The sequence below is a fragment of the Neophocaena asiaeorientalis genome, unplaced genomic scaffold (assembly GCF_003031525.2).
Source record: "Neophocaena asiaeorientalis asiaeorientalis breed wild unplaced genomic scaffold, Neophocaena_asiaeorientalis_V1.1 scaffold5, whole genome shotgun sequence".
NCBI lineage: Eukaryota > Metazoa > Chordata > Mammalia > Artiodactyla > Phocoenidae > Neophocaena > Neophocaena asiaeorientalis.
Genome location: NW_020174698.1, coordinates 969,258 through 986,758, shown reverse-complemented (window position 1 = coordinate 986,758; position 17,501 = coordinate 969,258). Strand labels below are relative to the sequence as shown.

Here is a 17,501-nt window from a genome sequence, read left to right as displayed (position 1 = left end):
ACTGTATAAGCATTGAAACTATTTGGTAGTCAAAACTATCAATTTTTTGCTTGATAGGTTTCTGACTTTCATTTAGGATGAATAAGGAGTTGGCTCAGTGAAAAGTGGGAGGCCTTAGATGGCATAGCAAGAGAGAACATTCCAAGCAGAGTAGTATATTCAAAATTAAGAACTTGATGCATTTGAGAAACTGAAAGAGGGCCAGAGGGACTGTTGCCTAAGAGGAAAAGGGTAGTAAAAATGAGGTCAGGATCACAGGCAGGGGCCCAGATCATGCCTTGTGGGCTGGATTCAAGACTCTGGATTTTATCCTATGGACAGTGGGAAGACATTGAAGAGGTTTAAGCCTGGGAGTGATATGATTAGGCTTGCATTTTTATAAACCCATTTTGGCTGTTGTGTAGAGAATAGTTTGGAGGTGAGCCAGAGTGGTTGCAGAGAAAGAATTAAGAGAGAGATGAAGGCATGGATAAGGATAGTGGCAGAAGGGATGGAATAAAGTAGGCTGATTTGAGTGGTATTTCGAGATGATTTTATAAGATGTGGAAGAGGTGGGAGAGGGATGAATAAAGAATAAGTCCTAGATTCCTGGCAAGGACAAATTCATGGATGGTAATGTCATAACTGAGATAAGAAATACATTTGCAAACAAAGATCTTGAGTTAGTTTTAGAGCACGTTGAGCCTGTGGGATACACAAGTGGGGTTGTCAATAGCAGGTGGAGTTTGGAGCTGAGAAATCAGGCCTTATGAATAAAAATTGTGTCGTTGGCTCATAAATGGGATCTAAAGCCATTGCAGTACATCAGAGCACCCAGGAAAGACTAAATAGAAGAAAGCTTAGAATAGAGCACAAGTTGGCAAACTATTGCCCTCAAATCAAATGACCCACTGACAGTTTAGGTAAATAAAGTTTTATTGGAACACAGTCATGCCCATTCATTTATATATTGTCTGTCTATGTCTGTTTTCATGCTATAGTGGCAGAGTTGAGTAGTTCTGACAGAGACTGAATGACCCTCAAAGCCAAAAATACTTACAGTTGGGCTCGTTACAGAAAATGTTTGCTGACCCCAGGTATAAGTCTCATTTGAGGGCAGATAAAGGGATGGAAGGTCTTTTGCACAGTGTGGTTATTTAGGGGAGGAGAGAAGGCACAGTAGCAGGGGAGGGGAAGAGTGCTTCCTGTATTGTCTCCTCATTTCATTATCTAGCATCTGAAGATAGGCAGTTGGTAGGATAATTGCTCCTTTCTTGCTAATAAGCTAAATCAATGCCCTGAGATGTTGAATCATGTTGAGTGGGTTCCACAGGAAATATAATATCACAGAAATCCTTTCTATTTGTTATGTTTTTTAATTCTAAAACTTAAAAATGCCCAAATGTCCCTGAATTCTGAGGTATGACTAAGTTGGAGAACCTCAGAAGTGGAAACCTCCAGGTAAATTGTGAACAGACAAATACGTCCCATTTAGATTAAGCAATTTTTTTAGATCCTAAGATAATAGAGAATTATAATAACTTCTGTGTGTAGAGGTTCAGTTAACTCAGAAAATGTTTTGTTTGCTGATTAAAATTAATAGTATTTTCTAGAATGAAGAAAGGTACACTGATAAAATTATTCCTACTATTTTTAAAATTTCTAAGTTGTAGTTTCTCAGTCCATAATTTGAACCAAATCTTTTCTGAAATATCAAATCTTTGGGGATGGGACCAGTAATATATTTTTCCTTGTCACATTTCCTTTTCCAAGCCTAAATTTCTTCTTTGATTTTTTTCAATCTTTCTGAGGCACAACTAGCCATAAGCCTGGGTGTGTATTAAGTAAATGATAGCAATATTAACACACTTGTTTGAATTAACTAACCCTTTAGCCTGCATATATAACGTGAGTTAGTCATTTTTATGCTTTTAATGGAAATGCTAATGAGTTTCATGTTGATAGTGAATCAGATCTGCAAGATGACTGCAGTTAAGAATAATGGTTATAATTTGACCATTTTATAATTTTACTATTGGTGAAAAGCCCTAATACAGAGACTGTTAGTACAAGTTCAATTAAAATTCTTGTAAGGATGTGAATTAGTTTGACATTAACATCATTTTCTTAGTGTAGGGATGCCCTTTGGTCTTATATTCTACAGTTTCAAAGTATTCGCCTCAAACTCTGGAAGGAATTAGTGGTATAGAATAGATCCATCTTCAGAATGAACTGAAACATACTTCTCTTCTAGTGAAGCAGAGAAGGCATGTCTGCTAGGAGCTCTAATTGGTAGCATTTGTAATAAACTAGAATTAATAATGAGTATAATTTAGAAAAGTATTAATAAATAAAACCGTAAATTACTGATACATTTAAAAAAATTCCTTCACCTTACTATTGCATGTAATTTTATTAATTTGTATTATTATTTAAGGCCCCCAAATTATCTTTCTTTGTTTTTAATTGTTCTTTTACTGACCATGACCAAAGGTAAAATCTGATAGTGACAAAGTCAGGCAGGGGGAACCTACAAGATGGCGGAGGAGTAAGATGTGGAGATCACCTTCCTCCCCACAAATACATCAAAAATACATCTACATGTGGAACAGCTCCTACAGAATACCTACTGAATGCTGGCAGAAGACCTCAGACTCCCCAAAAGATGCCTGAGGGCAACCTACATGCAGAGGCGGGGCCAAAACCAAAGTTGAACCCCAGGAGCTGTGCAAACAAAGAAGAGAAAGGGAAATTTCTCCGGGCAACCACAGGAGCAGCGAGTTAAATCCCCACAATCAACTTGATGTACCCAGCATCTGTGGAATGCCTGAATAGACAACAAATCATCCCAAAATCGAGGCAGTGGATTTTGGGAGCAACTGTAGACTTGGGGTTTGCTGTCTGTGACTGATTTGTTTTTGATTTTTATGTTTATCTTAGTGTAGTTTTTAGCACTTGTTATCATTGGTGGATTTGTTTATTGGTTTGGTTGCTCTCTTTTTTTTCATTATTTTTATTTTAATAATTATTTTTTAATTTATTATTTTTTTATTTCTTTCTTTCTTTTTTCTCCCTTTTCTTCTTTTTAAAAAATATTTATTTATTTTTGGCTGCATTGGGTCTTCGTTATTGAGTCTTCGTTGCTGCACGCAGGCCTTCTCTAGTTGAGGTGAGCAGGGGCTACTGTTCGTTGCAGTGCATGAACTTCTCATTGTGTGAACCTGCAACCTGCGAAAAGGAGACCACAGACACAGTAAGTTAAACAAAATGAGAAGACAGAGAAATATGCAGCAGATGAAGGAGCAAGGTAAAAACCCACCAGACCAAACAAATGAAGAGGAAATAGGCAGTCTACCTGAAAAAGAATTCAGAGTAATGAGAGTAAACATGATCCAAAATCTTAGAAATAGAATGGAGAAAATACAGGAAACTTTTAACAAGGACCTAGAAGAACAAAAGAGCAAACAAACAATGATGAACAACACAAAAAACAAAATTAAATATTCTCTAGAAGGAATCAATAGCAGAATAACTGAGGCAGAAGAACGGATAAGTGACCTGGAAGGTAAAATAGTGGAAATAACTACTGTAGAGCAGAATAAAGAAAAAGGAATGAAAAGAATTGACGACAGTGTCAGAGACTTCTGGGACAACATTAAGTGCATCAACATTTGAATTATAGGGGTCCCAGAAGAATAAGAGAAAAAGAAAGGAACTGAGAAAATATTAGAAGAGATTATAGTTGAAAACTTCCCTAATATGAGAAAGGAAATATTCAATCAAGTCCAGCAAGCACAGAGAGTCCCATACAGGATAAATCCAAGGAGAAACATGCCATGACACATATTAACCAAAGTATCAAAAAATAAATACAAAGAAAAAATATTAAAAGCAGCAAAGGAAAAGCAACAAATAACATACAAGGGAATCCCCATAAGCTTAACAGCTGATCTTTCAGCAGAAACTCTGCAAGCCAGAAGGGAGTGGCAGGACATATTTAAAGTGGTGAAAGGGAAAAACCTACAATCAAGATTATTCTACCCAGCGAGGATCTCATTCAGATTCAACGGAGAAATTAAAACCTTTACAGACAAGCAAAAGCTAAGAGAATTCAGCACCACCAAACAAGCTTTACAACAAATGCTAAAGGAACTTCTCTAGGCAGGAAACACATGAGAAGGAAAGATCTACAAAAACAAACCCAAAACAATTAAGAAAATTGTCATAGGGACATATATATTGATAGTTACCTTAAATGTAAATGGATTAAATGCTCCAACTAAAAGACATAGGCTGGCTGAATGGATACACAAACAAGAACCATATATATGCTGTCTACAAGAGATCCACTTCAGACCTAGGGACACAGACAGACTGAAAGTGAGGGGATGGAAAAAGATATTCCATGCAAATGGAAATCAAAAGAAAGCTGGAATAGCAATTCTCATATCAGACAAAATAGACTTTAAAATAAAGACTGTTACAAGAGACAAAGAAAGACACTACATAGTGATCAAGGGATCAATCCAAGAAGAAGAGATAACAATTGTAAATATTTATGCACCCAGCATAGGAGCACCTCAACACATAAGGCAAATACTAACATCCATAAAAGGGGAAACTGACAGTAACACAATAAAAGTAGGGGAGTTTAACACCCCACTTTCACCAATGGACAGATCATCCAAAATGAAAATAAATAAGGAAACACAAACATTAAATAAGATGGACTTAATTGATATTTATTTATCAGGAAACAACAGAATACACATTTTTCTCAAGTGCTCATGGAACATTCTCCAGGATAGATCGTATCTTGGGTTACAAATCAAGCCCTGGAAAATTTAAGAAAATTGAAATCGTATCAAGTATATTTTCCAACCACAACACTATAAGACTAGATACCAATTACAGAAAGAAACTGTAAAAAATACAAACACATGGAGGTGAAACAATATGCTACTAAATAACCAAGAGATCACTGAAGAAATCAGAGGAAATCAAAAAATACCTAGAAACAAATGACAATGAAAACACAATGACCCAAACCTATGGGATGCAGCAAAAGCTGTTCTAAGAGGGAAGTTTATAGCAATGCAATCCTACCTCAAGAAACAAGAAAAATCTCAAATAAACAACCTAACATTACACCAAAAGCAATTAGAGAAAGGAGAGCAAAAAAACCCCAAAATTAGCAGAACGAAAGAAATCATAAAGATCAGAGTAGAAATAAATGAAAAAGGAATGAAGGGAACAGTTGCGAAGATCAATAAAACTAAAAGCTGATTCTTTGAGAAGATAAACAAAATTGATAAACCATTAGCCAGACTCATCCAGAAAAAAAGGGAGAAGACTCAGATCAACAGAATTAGAAATGTAAAAGGAGAAGTAACAACTGACACTGCAGAAATACAAAGGGTCTTGAGACATTACTATAAGCAACTATATGCTAATAAAGTGGACAACCTGGAAGAAATGGACAAATTCTTAGAAAAGCACAACCTTCCGAGGCTGAAAAAGGAAGAACTAGAAAATATAAACAGACCAATCACAAACACTGAAATTGAAACTGTGATTAAAAATCTTCCAACAAACAAAAGCCCAGGAACAGATGGCTTCAGAGGTGAATTCTATCAAACATTTAGAGAAGTGCTGACACCTATCCTTCTCAAACTTTTCCAAAATATAGCAGAGGGAGGAACACTCCCAAACTCATTCTACGAGGCCACCATCACACTGATGCCAAATCCAGACAAAGATGTCACAAAAAAAGAAAACCACAGGCCAGTATCACTGATGAACGTAGATGCAAAAATCCTCAACAAAATACTAGCAAACAGAATCCAACAGCACATTAAAAGGATCATACACCATGATCAAGTGGGGTTTATCCCAGGAATGCAAGGATTCTTCAATATACGCAAATCAATCAATTTGATACACCATATTAACAAATTGAAAGATAAAAACCATGTGATCATCTCAATAGATGCAGAAGAAACTTTTGACAAAATTCAACACCAATTTATGATAAAAACTCTCCGGAAAGTAGGCATAGAGGGAACCTACCTCAACATAATAGAGCCCATATATGACAGACCCACAGCCAACATCATTCTCAATGGTGAAAAACTGAAACCATTTCCTCTAAGATCAGGAACAAGACAAAGTTGCCCACTGTCACCACTATTATTCAACACAGTTTTGGAAGTTTTAGCCACAGCAATCAGAGAAGAAATAGAAATAAAAAGAACCGAATTGGAAAAGAAGTAAAACTGTCACTGCAGATGACATGATACTATACATAGAGAATCCTGAAGATGCTACCAGAAAACTACTAGAGCTAATCAATGAATTTGGTAAAGTAGCAGGATACAAAATTAATGCACAGAAATCTCTTGCATTCCTATACACTGATGATGCAAAATCTGAAAGAGAAATTAAGGAAACACTCCCATTTACCACTGCAACAAAAAGAATAAAACACCTAGCAATAAACCTTCCTAAGGAGACAAAATATCTGTATGCATAAAACTATAAGACACTGATGAAGGAAACTAAAGGTGATACAAACGGATGGAGAGATATATCATGTTCTTGGATTGGAAGAATCAACATCGTGAAAATGACTATACTACCCAAAGCAATCTACAGTTTCAATGCAATCCCTATCAAACTACTAATGGCATTTTTCACAGAACTAGAACAAGAAATTTCACAGTTTGTATGGAAACACAAAAGACCCTGAATAGCCAAAACAATCTTGAGAAAGAAAAACAGAGCTAGAGGAATCAGGCTCCCTGACTTCAGACTATACTACAAAGCTACAGTAATCAAGACAGTATGGTACTGGCACAAAAACAGAAATATAGATCAATGGAACAGGATAGAAATACCAGAGATAAACCCACACACATATGGTCACCATATCTTTGTTAAAGGAGGCACAAATATACAGTAGGGAAAAGACAGCCTCTTCAATAAGAGGTGCTGGGAAAACTGAACAGCCACGTGTCAAAGAATAAAATTAGTACACTCCCTAGCACCATATACAAAAATAAACTCAAAATGGATTAAAGACCTAAATGTAAGGCCAGACACTGTAACACTTAGAGGAGAACATAGGCAGAACACTCTATGACATAAATCACAGCAAGATCCTTTTTGACCCATCTCCTAGAGAAATGGAAATAAAAACAAAAGTAAAAAAATGGGACTTAATGAAACTTAAAAGCTTTTGCACAGCAAAGGAAACCATAAATAAGGCAAAAAGACAGCCCTCAGAATGGGAGAAAATATTTGCAAATGAAGCAACTGACAAAGGATTAATCTGCAAAACATACAAGCAGCTCATGCAGCTTAATATCACAAAAACAAACAACCCAATCCAAAAATGGGCAGAATACCTAAATAGACATTTGTCCAAAGGAGATATACAGATTGCCAGCAAACACATGAAAGGATGCGCAGCATCACTAATCATTAGAGAAATGCAACTCAAAACTACAATGAGGTATCACCTCACACCAGGCAGAATGGCCATCATCAAAAAATCTACAAGCAATAAATGCTGGAGAGGGTGTGGAGAAAAGGGAACCCTCTTGTACTGTTGGTGGGAATGTAAAGTGATACAGCCACTATTTAGAACAGTATGGAGGTTCCTTAAAAAATTGAAAATGGAACTACCATAAGACCCAGCAGTCCCACTACTGGGCATATACCCTGAGAAAACCATAATTCAAAAAGAGTCATGTACCGCAATGTTCATTGCCGCACTATTTACAATAGCCAGGACATGGAAGCAACCGAAGTGTCCATCGACAGATGAGTGGATAAAGAAGCTGTGGCACATATATACAATGGAATATCACTCAGCCATAAAAAGAAACGAAATTGAGTTATTTGTAGTGAGATGGATGGACCTAGAGTCTGTCATACAGAGTGAAGTAAGTCAGAAAGAAAAATACTGTATGCTAACACATATATATGGAATCTAAAAAAAAAAAAAAAAAAGGTTCTGATAAACCTAGGTCAGAAAGAAAAATACTTTATGCTAACACATATATATGGAATCTAAAAAAAAAAAAAAAAAAGGTTCTGATGAACCTAGGGGCAGGACAGGAGTAAAGACATAGAGAATGGACTTATGGACATGGGAAGGGGGATGGGTAAGCTGGGATGAAGTGAGAGAGTGGCACTGACATGTATACACTACCAAATGTAAAATAGCTAATGGGAAGCAGCTGCATCACACAGGGAGATCAGCTCGGTGCTGTGTTACTAGCTAGAGGGGTGGGATAGGTAGGGTGGGGGGGAGACACAAGAGGGAGAGGATATGGCGATATATATATATACATATAGCTGATTCACTTTGTTACACAGCAGAAAGTAACACAACGTTGTAAAGCAATTATACCCCAATAAAGACGTTAAAAATAAATAAGTCAGGCAGAATTGTATATATTAGCCCTTTATTCAGGCTGAGTCACACACACTTCTTTGTATTACATTGGCCTTTTGTGTAGCATGTTATACATAATATTGACTCTGGATGTTATATAGAGAGTATTCAGTGTGTGAGACTGAGTAGCAGAAAAAGACTGTGTGTAGAGTGTTAGCAGTATAATTACAAAACTTAAGTATCTCTACTTTGTAAGTAGTATATAAAAAGAGTCTTTTATCAACAGAATGTCCATTCGCTTTAACAGAAAAAAGAGACAGTTTAATGACATTACCTTCATGTGTTATATTAGAAATGAATGTAAATTGTGGTCATACCAGCCAGCACGTCTTTGGTTGAAAGTGAAAGAAATTCTGACCCAAACCGCCTTAAGGTAGAAGGTAATTTGTTTGCTCACATAGTTGAAATGTCCAGAATTACACCTGGCTGTGTACACACAGCTGGATGTAGGGCTCAAAGACTGTTCTTGCTATCTCTTTTGTTCTGTGTTCTGTTAAGTTGGTTTCAGTATCTGGTACCACATGATAGCAAGATGGCAGTAGCTCTAACCCCTGCATCCTTTCTTGTTTCTGTCCAGTAGGAGAAAGTGGGAGATTCCTTTTCAGACATCTAAAAATGTTTCATTTTCTCTCATGGGCTCTGAGCCCGTGTGGATGTTCCTAAACTAATCACTGTGCCTGGGAGAGGAGGCTGTAATGTGTTGATTGGCTTGGGCCTGGCTCAGCTCCTGCAGTTGAGAATGGGAAATGGGAGAGAGGTGGTACCCAGCTACATATACTGAGAATGGCAAGAGTGAATCCTGGTTAGGTGAAGAAGATGGATAAGGGGTCAATATGAACTAAATTGTCTGCACATCCAAGGCTTGGAATAAATCAGAAGGGATTTGACAAAAACCTAGCACTGGACCTGTGAGCTGTAACCTATGTTCCTTAAAAAAAACTGAATACAGTAAAGCCGTTTTTCTGCCAGATTTTATGATTTTGGAAACTCATTGGAAGGTTTATTTATCAACCATTTGACATTTCCCTGAAATATTTCTTCATGATGATTTTTCCAATATTTGCCTACTCAATAAAGTTGAAAAGACTTAAAGTTTTTCTACCACTCTACAAAAGGAGGGTTTGTGGCATAGTAAAAGTTGGGGTAAGCTCTAAAGCTCTCATTGTGCCTTTGCCATTTCAAGAGAGAGAAGAAAATTTGCTTACCAAGCTGTGTGCAGTGCACTTCTTTGCATGTTTTCTTTGCTTGACTTGTGTTTGTATATTTCCTATAGGGCATGTATATTCTTTGACATAGCTGAGCACCTTACACAAGCAAACACTAAAGATTTTTGATTATTATTATATAATATATGGGAATAACCATCTTACCAGAATTTTTAAAACATACTTAAGGTTAAATTTGATTGTTGACAGGGACATTGTCAGTGAGTCAGTCAGATATTTAGTGAATGTCCACCTGTGTCTGGGCACTGAAGATACAGTGAGTGTATAGTCCAGTGGGAAAGAGAGATGCTAAGAAAAAGCCTAGCAACAATAACGGTAAGGAGCATGAAGCTCTTTGAGGACGAGGGTACAGCACAGTGGTTAGGGACATGGACTCTGCAGCTAGCTTCCCTGTGGTCAAATTCCGCTTTCACCACTGTTACGTGACTTTGGTCATGCTACTTAACTTCTGTCTCTTCAGTCCTCATTTAAAAAATAAGGGTGATAATAATACCCATATCATGGAGTTTTGATGAGGATTAAGTGAATTAGTATGAGCAAAAGGCTTAGGACAGTGCCTGGCACAGAGTAAGGGCTCTCTGAGTGGTGACTCCTGTGATTAACCTGTGTGCTCAGAATTCTGTGGAAACGTAACAAAGGATTCTTGAGCTTGTCAAAGTTGGCTGGTCAGAGAAGCTTCTCTGAGGAAATAGTGTTTAAACTGCTACCTTATGAACAAGTAAGAGTTAGGAGATGAGAAGCGGGAAGCAGAGGGAGGGGATGTGGAGAGAGCAGGGCATATTTGAGGAAGATCTGAATGGCCTTTGTATACGTATGTGCTGTAAGGATTAAGAGTCTGCTTACCTAGAAACTAAAACTCTGAGAACGGAGTTTTAGAGTAACTTGCTCCAGGTGGAATCTGGAATGCATGCTTGTGTAATAACATACTAGTCCAGTGATCCTGAAACCTGGCCTACCAACAGAGTCATTGGGAAGCTTGAAAAAACAACAGAATTCTAGCCTTCATCTTAGTCCTACTGAATCAGATACCTCTGAGAAGTGTATGTATGTATGTATTTATTTATTTTTGGCTGCGTTGGGTCTTCCTCGCTGTGCGCGGGCTTTCTTCAGTTGCAGCGAGCAGGGGCTGCTCTTCATTGTGGTGCGCAGGCTTCTCATTGCGGTGGCTCCTCTTGTTGCAGAGCACGGGCTCTAGGTGCGTGGGCTTCAGTAGTTGTGGCTCGCAGACTCAGTAGTTGTGGCGCACGGGCTTAGTTGCTCCACAGCATGTGGGATCTTCCCGGACCGGGGCTCGAACCCGTGTCCCCTGCATTGGCAGGTGGATTCTTAACCACTGCACCACCAGGGAAGCCCCAGAAGTATATTTTTTAATCACCCCAGCTGAGTCTAGTGATCAGCCTAATTTGGAAAGCACTGTACTAGTCTGTGGTGTCACTCTGTTAAGATCCCTAAATAAATAGCTTATTTCTGTTGATGTGATGGAAATTGCATGCTTGTTTTAATAGAAATATACTCATCTCTTTAAAAAAAAACTCGACGGAATGGTTTCAGTGCTGAATTCAGAGAGGAAGTGGTTTCCTTAGATTGAGAACTCTTTAGTTTTTTTCCTCAGTTTTGTCAGTTATAGTTTGAGTTATATTATGGTCTTTATCAATTAATTCTCTTACTTTGTCTTCTTGCTTACAGACAAGAGCTTGCTATAAAACATACTGTAATCTTTGCATAAAAATAGTTTCAACTGCAGAATTCATGGTTGAGAAACCCAGTATTGTAAAATATTTGTCTTCACAAATATTACAAATGGTAGAAGCTTATATGATAGGCAGTCGAGACATAGTTTTATGTTGAATCCTGTGGCACATGTATAGCTAATTATGTCTTTCAACTGCTTATAACAGTTTATAGTTTAAGGTAGTATATGCGAATATAGCATTTGAGTTTTTCCAAGAATCTGGTCACCTTCAAAGTTGTATGGTATTTGCAAATCTAGACCTAAATATATCATTAGCTAAGTTAAGACAGACCAAAAGGGAGGAGTATGTAGAGATTTAGATCTTCCTTAGCAGAGTTCTCTAAGGACATTGGTTTTGTTTAGTTCATGAAAGTTGTATTAGTACAGAATTCATATTTCTAAATTATATGAGATGAAAGGGAAGAATATTTGAGCTCTTTACATAAAGAGGATTAATATGAAGTAAACTTTCTTTTGAACAATGAAAACTAAATTACTGCTATTACAGACTCCATATAATTGCATAAATCATAGCCATGCCTGAATATGTGGAGTCCAGTAGTTAAAAAAAAAAATCATTCTACTCTAAGAAAAAAGTCATATTACATCTGATAGGCATCTGGCATTTCAAATAAATTATTTGGGCCCAATATGCATCCTTTTTCTACTCATTTCACTTCACAGTTTCAGATTCACTGTTTACACTTATTCTCCTTACCCAATTTCTTTTAACGCTGCAACTTGAATTAGACATAATAGTAGCCAGCCCATCCTATACCATATTCTGCACTTAAATTCACTGGTTCTGCTGCCAGTGGCAAGTCTGCAACTGACAAGAGAAGCTGGTAATTCAGGTGGTTCTATGGCACTATCACGTCTGGCTGACAATGAAAAGCCAGTTGTCTGGAAAATGTAATTTGAAAAATATGTAAATATAGATGTCCTGGTGGCTAAAAGAGTTGAATGAGTCCTGGTACCAGTGGGCCAGAAGGTCCCTCTCCTACCTGGAAAACAGCGTGGTGAGGAGGAAGTGACGAATGTGTGCAGCAGAAGTGGAATTCTCAGCTCATTCAGAGCAGTGCTCACTTTTTGGTGCCCTTTAAATTAACGGCAAGAGGGGACAACCTAAGCCATGGCGTTTTTAAAAAGCATTGCTTGAATATGATGGTGAAGAACCAAAATATTGTCCCAGAGTAATTTGAAATACACATATATAATGTATATAATGTACATAATATAACAAGACATGGTATAACACACATACAGAACAGTGCATAATCTTAAGCATGTGATGAATTTTCACAATGAACACACCTGTGTACCAGCACCCAGATCCAGAAACAGAGCATCCCAGAGGCCTCCCTCACATCCTTCCAGTCATTACCCGACCCCCCCGACTCGAGGGTGACTACTGAACTGCCTTGTAATAGCATACATTAATGTTACCTGTTTTTATGTTTTCATGTCTAGTTTCTTTTGCTCAACATCATGTTTTGTGAGATTCATCCATATTGTTGCTAGAATTACTAGTTGTTTCTTAATTTCCTAGTCCACGTTTATTGTAATATTTTGGTACTTTAAAGCATTCACATATACCCATAAAATATAATTATTAGGAATGTAATTATTAGGATGAACACAAGCTCATTGAACTTTAAACAAAGCTTAGTCAGACCTGATATTGCATATAAATTTTTGAAAGCTAGTATACATCATGTAGGCATTTCCTATGTTTTAGTGGAAGGCTTGTGCCAAATTGAATCTTTTTCTCTGGGGCTAGGCTTTATACAGTTTGAAGCTTCAGGTGAATTCCATTCACTGCTTCCATGATGATAAGGACTCGCCTTGCCTATAGATGATAGAACTTGAGCAATCTTAGGTCTTTGTAGAATTTATTGAAAAGCAACCCCAAAAGGGGAAGGGATGCTTAAATGACCCCCGGACACATTCTGTGTCTCTAACCTGGACTTTTCTCTGCTTGTTGACTTGACTCTGAAGGCCAGATTTCTCCATACAGTGAAACACAGGGCCACCAGCAGCTTCTCAATTTTATAACCTGTAAATTCTACTGTGAGAGAGGGACTGACATTTTTTCAGTTATACTTCAGAAAAATCCCAAGTAGATACTTTTGACCTGTCAGCTGTGGCAGGGGCAGAAAATGAGATAGTATGACTGGTCTTGCTTAGACCTGTCCTTGGCCAGTCGATTGTGTTGAGCCATAGGTCTTCCAAGAATCACATGGTGAAAAGAGGGTGCTGTTCCTGGAAGGGTGTTGCTGGGCAGACCAAATCTGGACATCTACACCACCCTGCTGTAAACTCTGAAGGTTAGGGAAAGTCATGAAAGATCATTTAATCAAAGCTACTTAGACTTCTGAAAGAAATTCTACTGACTGGTGGCTAGACCACAGACAGTGATTATAATTAGGACCCCTGAAATTTTGGGAGCTCTAGTCTATACCAATTCTGAACCATTTCCGTTTGGTACTTTCAAACTCATCATTCCGTCTCATCCCCACTGTCCTTAGCTAGATTCAAAAACGTTAGTCACTCTCTTCTCTTTTTTTTTTTTTTCCTTTTTATGCTGTACGCGGGCCTCTCCCTGCTGTGGCCCCTCCCGCTGCGGAGCACAGGCTCCGGACGCGCAGGCTCAGCGGCCATGGCCCACGGGCCCAGCCGCTCCACGGCATGTGGGATCCTCCCGGACCGGGGCACGAGCCCACGTCCCCTGCATCGGCAGGCGGACTCCCAACCACTGCGCCACCAGGGAAGCCCAAGTCACTCTCTTCTATCAGAGTGGTTTTCAACCTTTTGTAAAGTAGGAGGATGATGCTTTTTAAATATAAAAAAAAAATTTAATCTCACACACAAACAATAGTACATATTTATGAATACATAAAAATGTAGAAGTATTACCAAAACACAAACTACAGGGATGCACACCGAATTCAGGATTGTGGTAGGCTTGGGCAAGGAGGATGGGGAATGGGGTTGGAAATACAGTAGAGGTTTCAACACTGTCTGTTGTGTTTTGTTACTTTTACTTCTAAAATAATTGTGGGGCAAATATGATAGAATGTTATGTGTGTGTGTGTCTATTAAAATTTTCCCCAATTTATAAAATACTTAACGTATAAATTAAAAGAATAATTGCTCCAGGTTTCGCCAACATTGATCACGTGGCACTTCTCCTCCGACAACATTAGGGGGCAACGTTGTGTAGTTATAGTTCACACAGGTTAGGAAGCCAGGCATTCTAGGCCCTGATTCCATTGTTTCCTGTCTGCTGACTTACTTCAGCTCCATGTGCTTCAGTTTCCTCATTTGTAAATTACTACAAAAATTACTTTTTATGTTATCAAAATTTTTACCTCACTTGCTGTGATGTTTTTAAAGTTAATATGTTCATCTCTTGGTATCTGTTGGCGATTGGCTCCAGGACCCTCCCAGGATATCAAAATCCCTAGATGCTCAAGTCCCTTGTATAAATTGTCATCATATTTGCATATAATCTATGCATATCCTCCTGTATACTTTAAATCATCCCCAAATTATTTAAAATACCTAATACAATGTAAATGCTGTGTAAATAGTTGCCAGCACAGCAAATTCAAGTTTTGCTTTTTGGAACTTTCTGGAATTTTTTTTTCCTGAATAGTTTTGGCCCATGGTTGGTTGAATTCACAGATTTGGAACCCACGAGTATGGAGGACTGACTGTACATGTAAAATGCTGACCAGCATTTGGCATATAGTAAGCACTCAATAAATATTAGTTATTATTTATTCATGTTATTAATAGGGACAGGAATGACTTCTAATCATGGTTATGTTTTGTTATTTTATTTTTAAAACTTCATCTCATTTCAACTTTATAAGATTTGTTTTTGTTGGGTTTTTGTGAAGTATAGTTGAGGTACAATGTTATATAAGTTGCAGGTGTACAATATAGTGATTCACGATTTTTAAAGGTTATACACCATTTATAATTATTATAAAATATTGGCTATATTCCCTGTGTTGTATAGTATATCCTTGTAGCTTATTTTATGCCTAATAGCTTGTACCTCTTAATCCCCTACCCCTATATTGCCCCTCTGCCCTTCTCTCACCCCACTGGTAACCACTCATTTGTCCTTCACATCTGTGGGTCTGTATAAGACAGATATTTTATCATAGGTGAGGAAGGTAAGAATCCAGGATGTTAAGTAACTTGACTAAACGTCAACAGCTACCAAATGATTGAGCTGGATTAGAACCAAGCTCTGGAGCTCCAAAGCCCCCATGCTTAACTTCTACATTTCATTACCACCAGCAATTTCATTCTTATCTTTCTTAAACAACTTGCAAAGAAATCAGAAAAAATGGTCTAAAACTCTTGAACTTAGGTAAATGATTTAGAATTGGGATGATAGGAAATTGTATGTAGGTAACCAAAGGAAATTTTTAAAATTTAGCATTTTTATATACCACATATTAGCGTATCTACTATATTCTAGAGCCCATGCTAACGATTTACAGAAACTTTGTTACACTAAATTCTTATACCATTCTGCATGTAGTCATTCTGTTTCTTTTTTAGAAATGAGGAATCAGTCTCAGAGATATTATATAACTTCTGCAGGGTCAAACAACTACTAAATGGAATCAAGACTATGCCTGCCATCACATTGTGTTTTTTTTTTTTCATTAAGCTGAACTAGCTTTCTTACATGATCAGTTATTGTTTGTAATTTAATTTTGATGTAGATATACGTATATTCAAGGTTTTTCATCTGGTCATTGTTATTTCCTCATAGTTTACAAAATTGAAGGCAAACAGCATGTAAAACATTTAATCAGGGTTGACTTTGTTCAGCTATGTGATATAAATCATTTTTGTAGTAATTCAGAGTATTATCTGTAGTAATCAGAGTAATTCAGAGTATAATAATTCAGAGTATAATCATTTTTGTAGTAATTCAGAGTATAATGACAAATTTTCTCAACTTGTTTTTTCCAAGGTGAAAAATATACCTTTGGATGGCCCTTTAAAATATAACAAATGTAAAAGCTAAGATTTGAAAATTATCCATTTCAACTTGGTAGATTTTGCACACGTTTAACAGTAAAACTATTACCATTTTGTTTCTTAGAGAATATGCTGGTATAGGGTGCTAACTTTATTTACAAGAAACAAAGATTTTCAGGGCCTTTTCCTATCCTGAAGAAAAATGCATTGGGTGTGTGTTTAGTCACTGCTATGTTTGTCTTAGTGTGAGATTTAGATTTTCCTGCTTTGAGTAGATCTAAAAACATTATCATGGTGCCTTTTTTTTTTGTAGTTCATCACTTTTAGTAGGTCTTATGCATTATTATAGAACAAAAACAATGTATATGTGTATATGATATATAGGTGGCAGTATCCTGATAGTGAAAGTGGTGTGTTTTCCCCTGACTTGTTGTCATGGCTACCGAGTATCCAGGTGGTGTGATGGAAAGTGATCAAGTCTTCCTCTTTCACCAGGTGATCAGACTTTGAGAATTTGGGATGTGAAGACAACAGGAGTCAGAACTGTGGTTCCAGCACATCAGGCAGAAATTCTGAGTTGTGACTGGTGTAAATACAATGAGGTACCTTGTCTGGTTCTATCCTGAGCTGCTGAGCCCTTCCTAATGTTGAAATGTTTTAGATTTTATTTTATCTTTGTTTATGTGGACTTTGATAGTGTTTATGGACCATTAAGTTAAATTCAGTCCCTTTCGTTTCTAATTGATGATTGTGAGTGACCTGCATTAGCATTAATTGGATTTAAGTGCACATAAAACAGGCTGAATAAGAAACAGAAATTCTCAAAAGTTCAATAGTGCAGCCTTACTTGTTTATTTGGGAAACTGCTTTACAACTTACGTAATTTTTTACTTTATTGCTCTTAACCCTGCCAGTTTGTATCATCTTTTGCTTTCATTTCTTGTTCATTTTGCTAGTGAGGCTGCTGAACTACTTGTAACTTGATTTTTAATTTGACAGTCCATCAGTTTTTAGAATTTTCTGTTTTCTCTTCCCTTATAAGCCTAACCAAGCTTCATGTTTCTGTAAGATAGCAGTGTCCATTTGTAACTTT

At 37.3% G+C, this 17,501-nt stretch overlaps 1 protein-coding gene across 2 annotated transcripts in view; it reads left to right on the top strand.

Moving 5' to 3' along the window:
• Positions 1-17,501, top strand: part of PEX7 (peroxisomal biogenesis factor 7) — an 88,959-nt gene that overhangs the window by 16,059 nt on the left and 55,399 nt on the right. For both annotated transcript variants that reach the window (XM_024759106.1, XM_024759107.1), the window contains exon 6: positions 16,904-17,010. In XM_024759106.1, the coding sequence (XP_024614874.1) occupies positions 16,904-17,010 (107 nt within the window). The remainder of the gene's footprint in view (positions 1-16,903; positions 17,011-17,501) is intronic.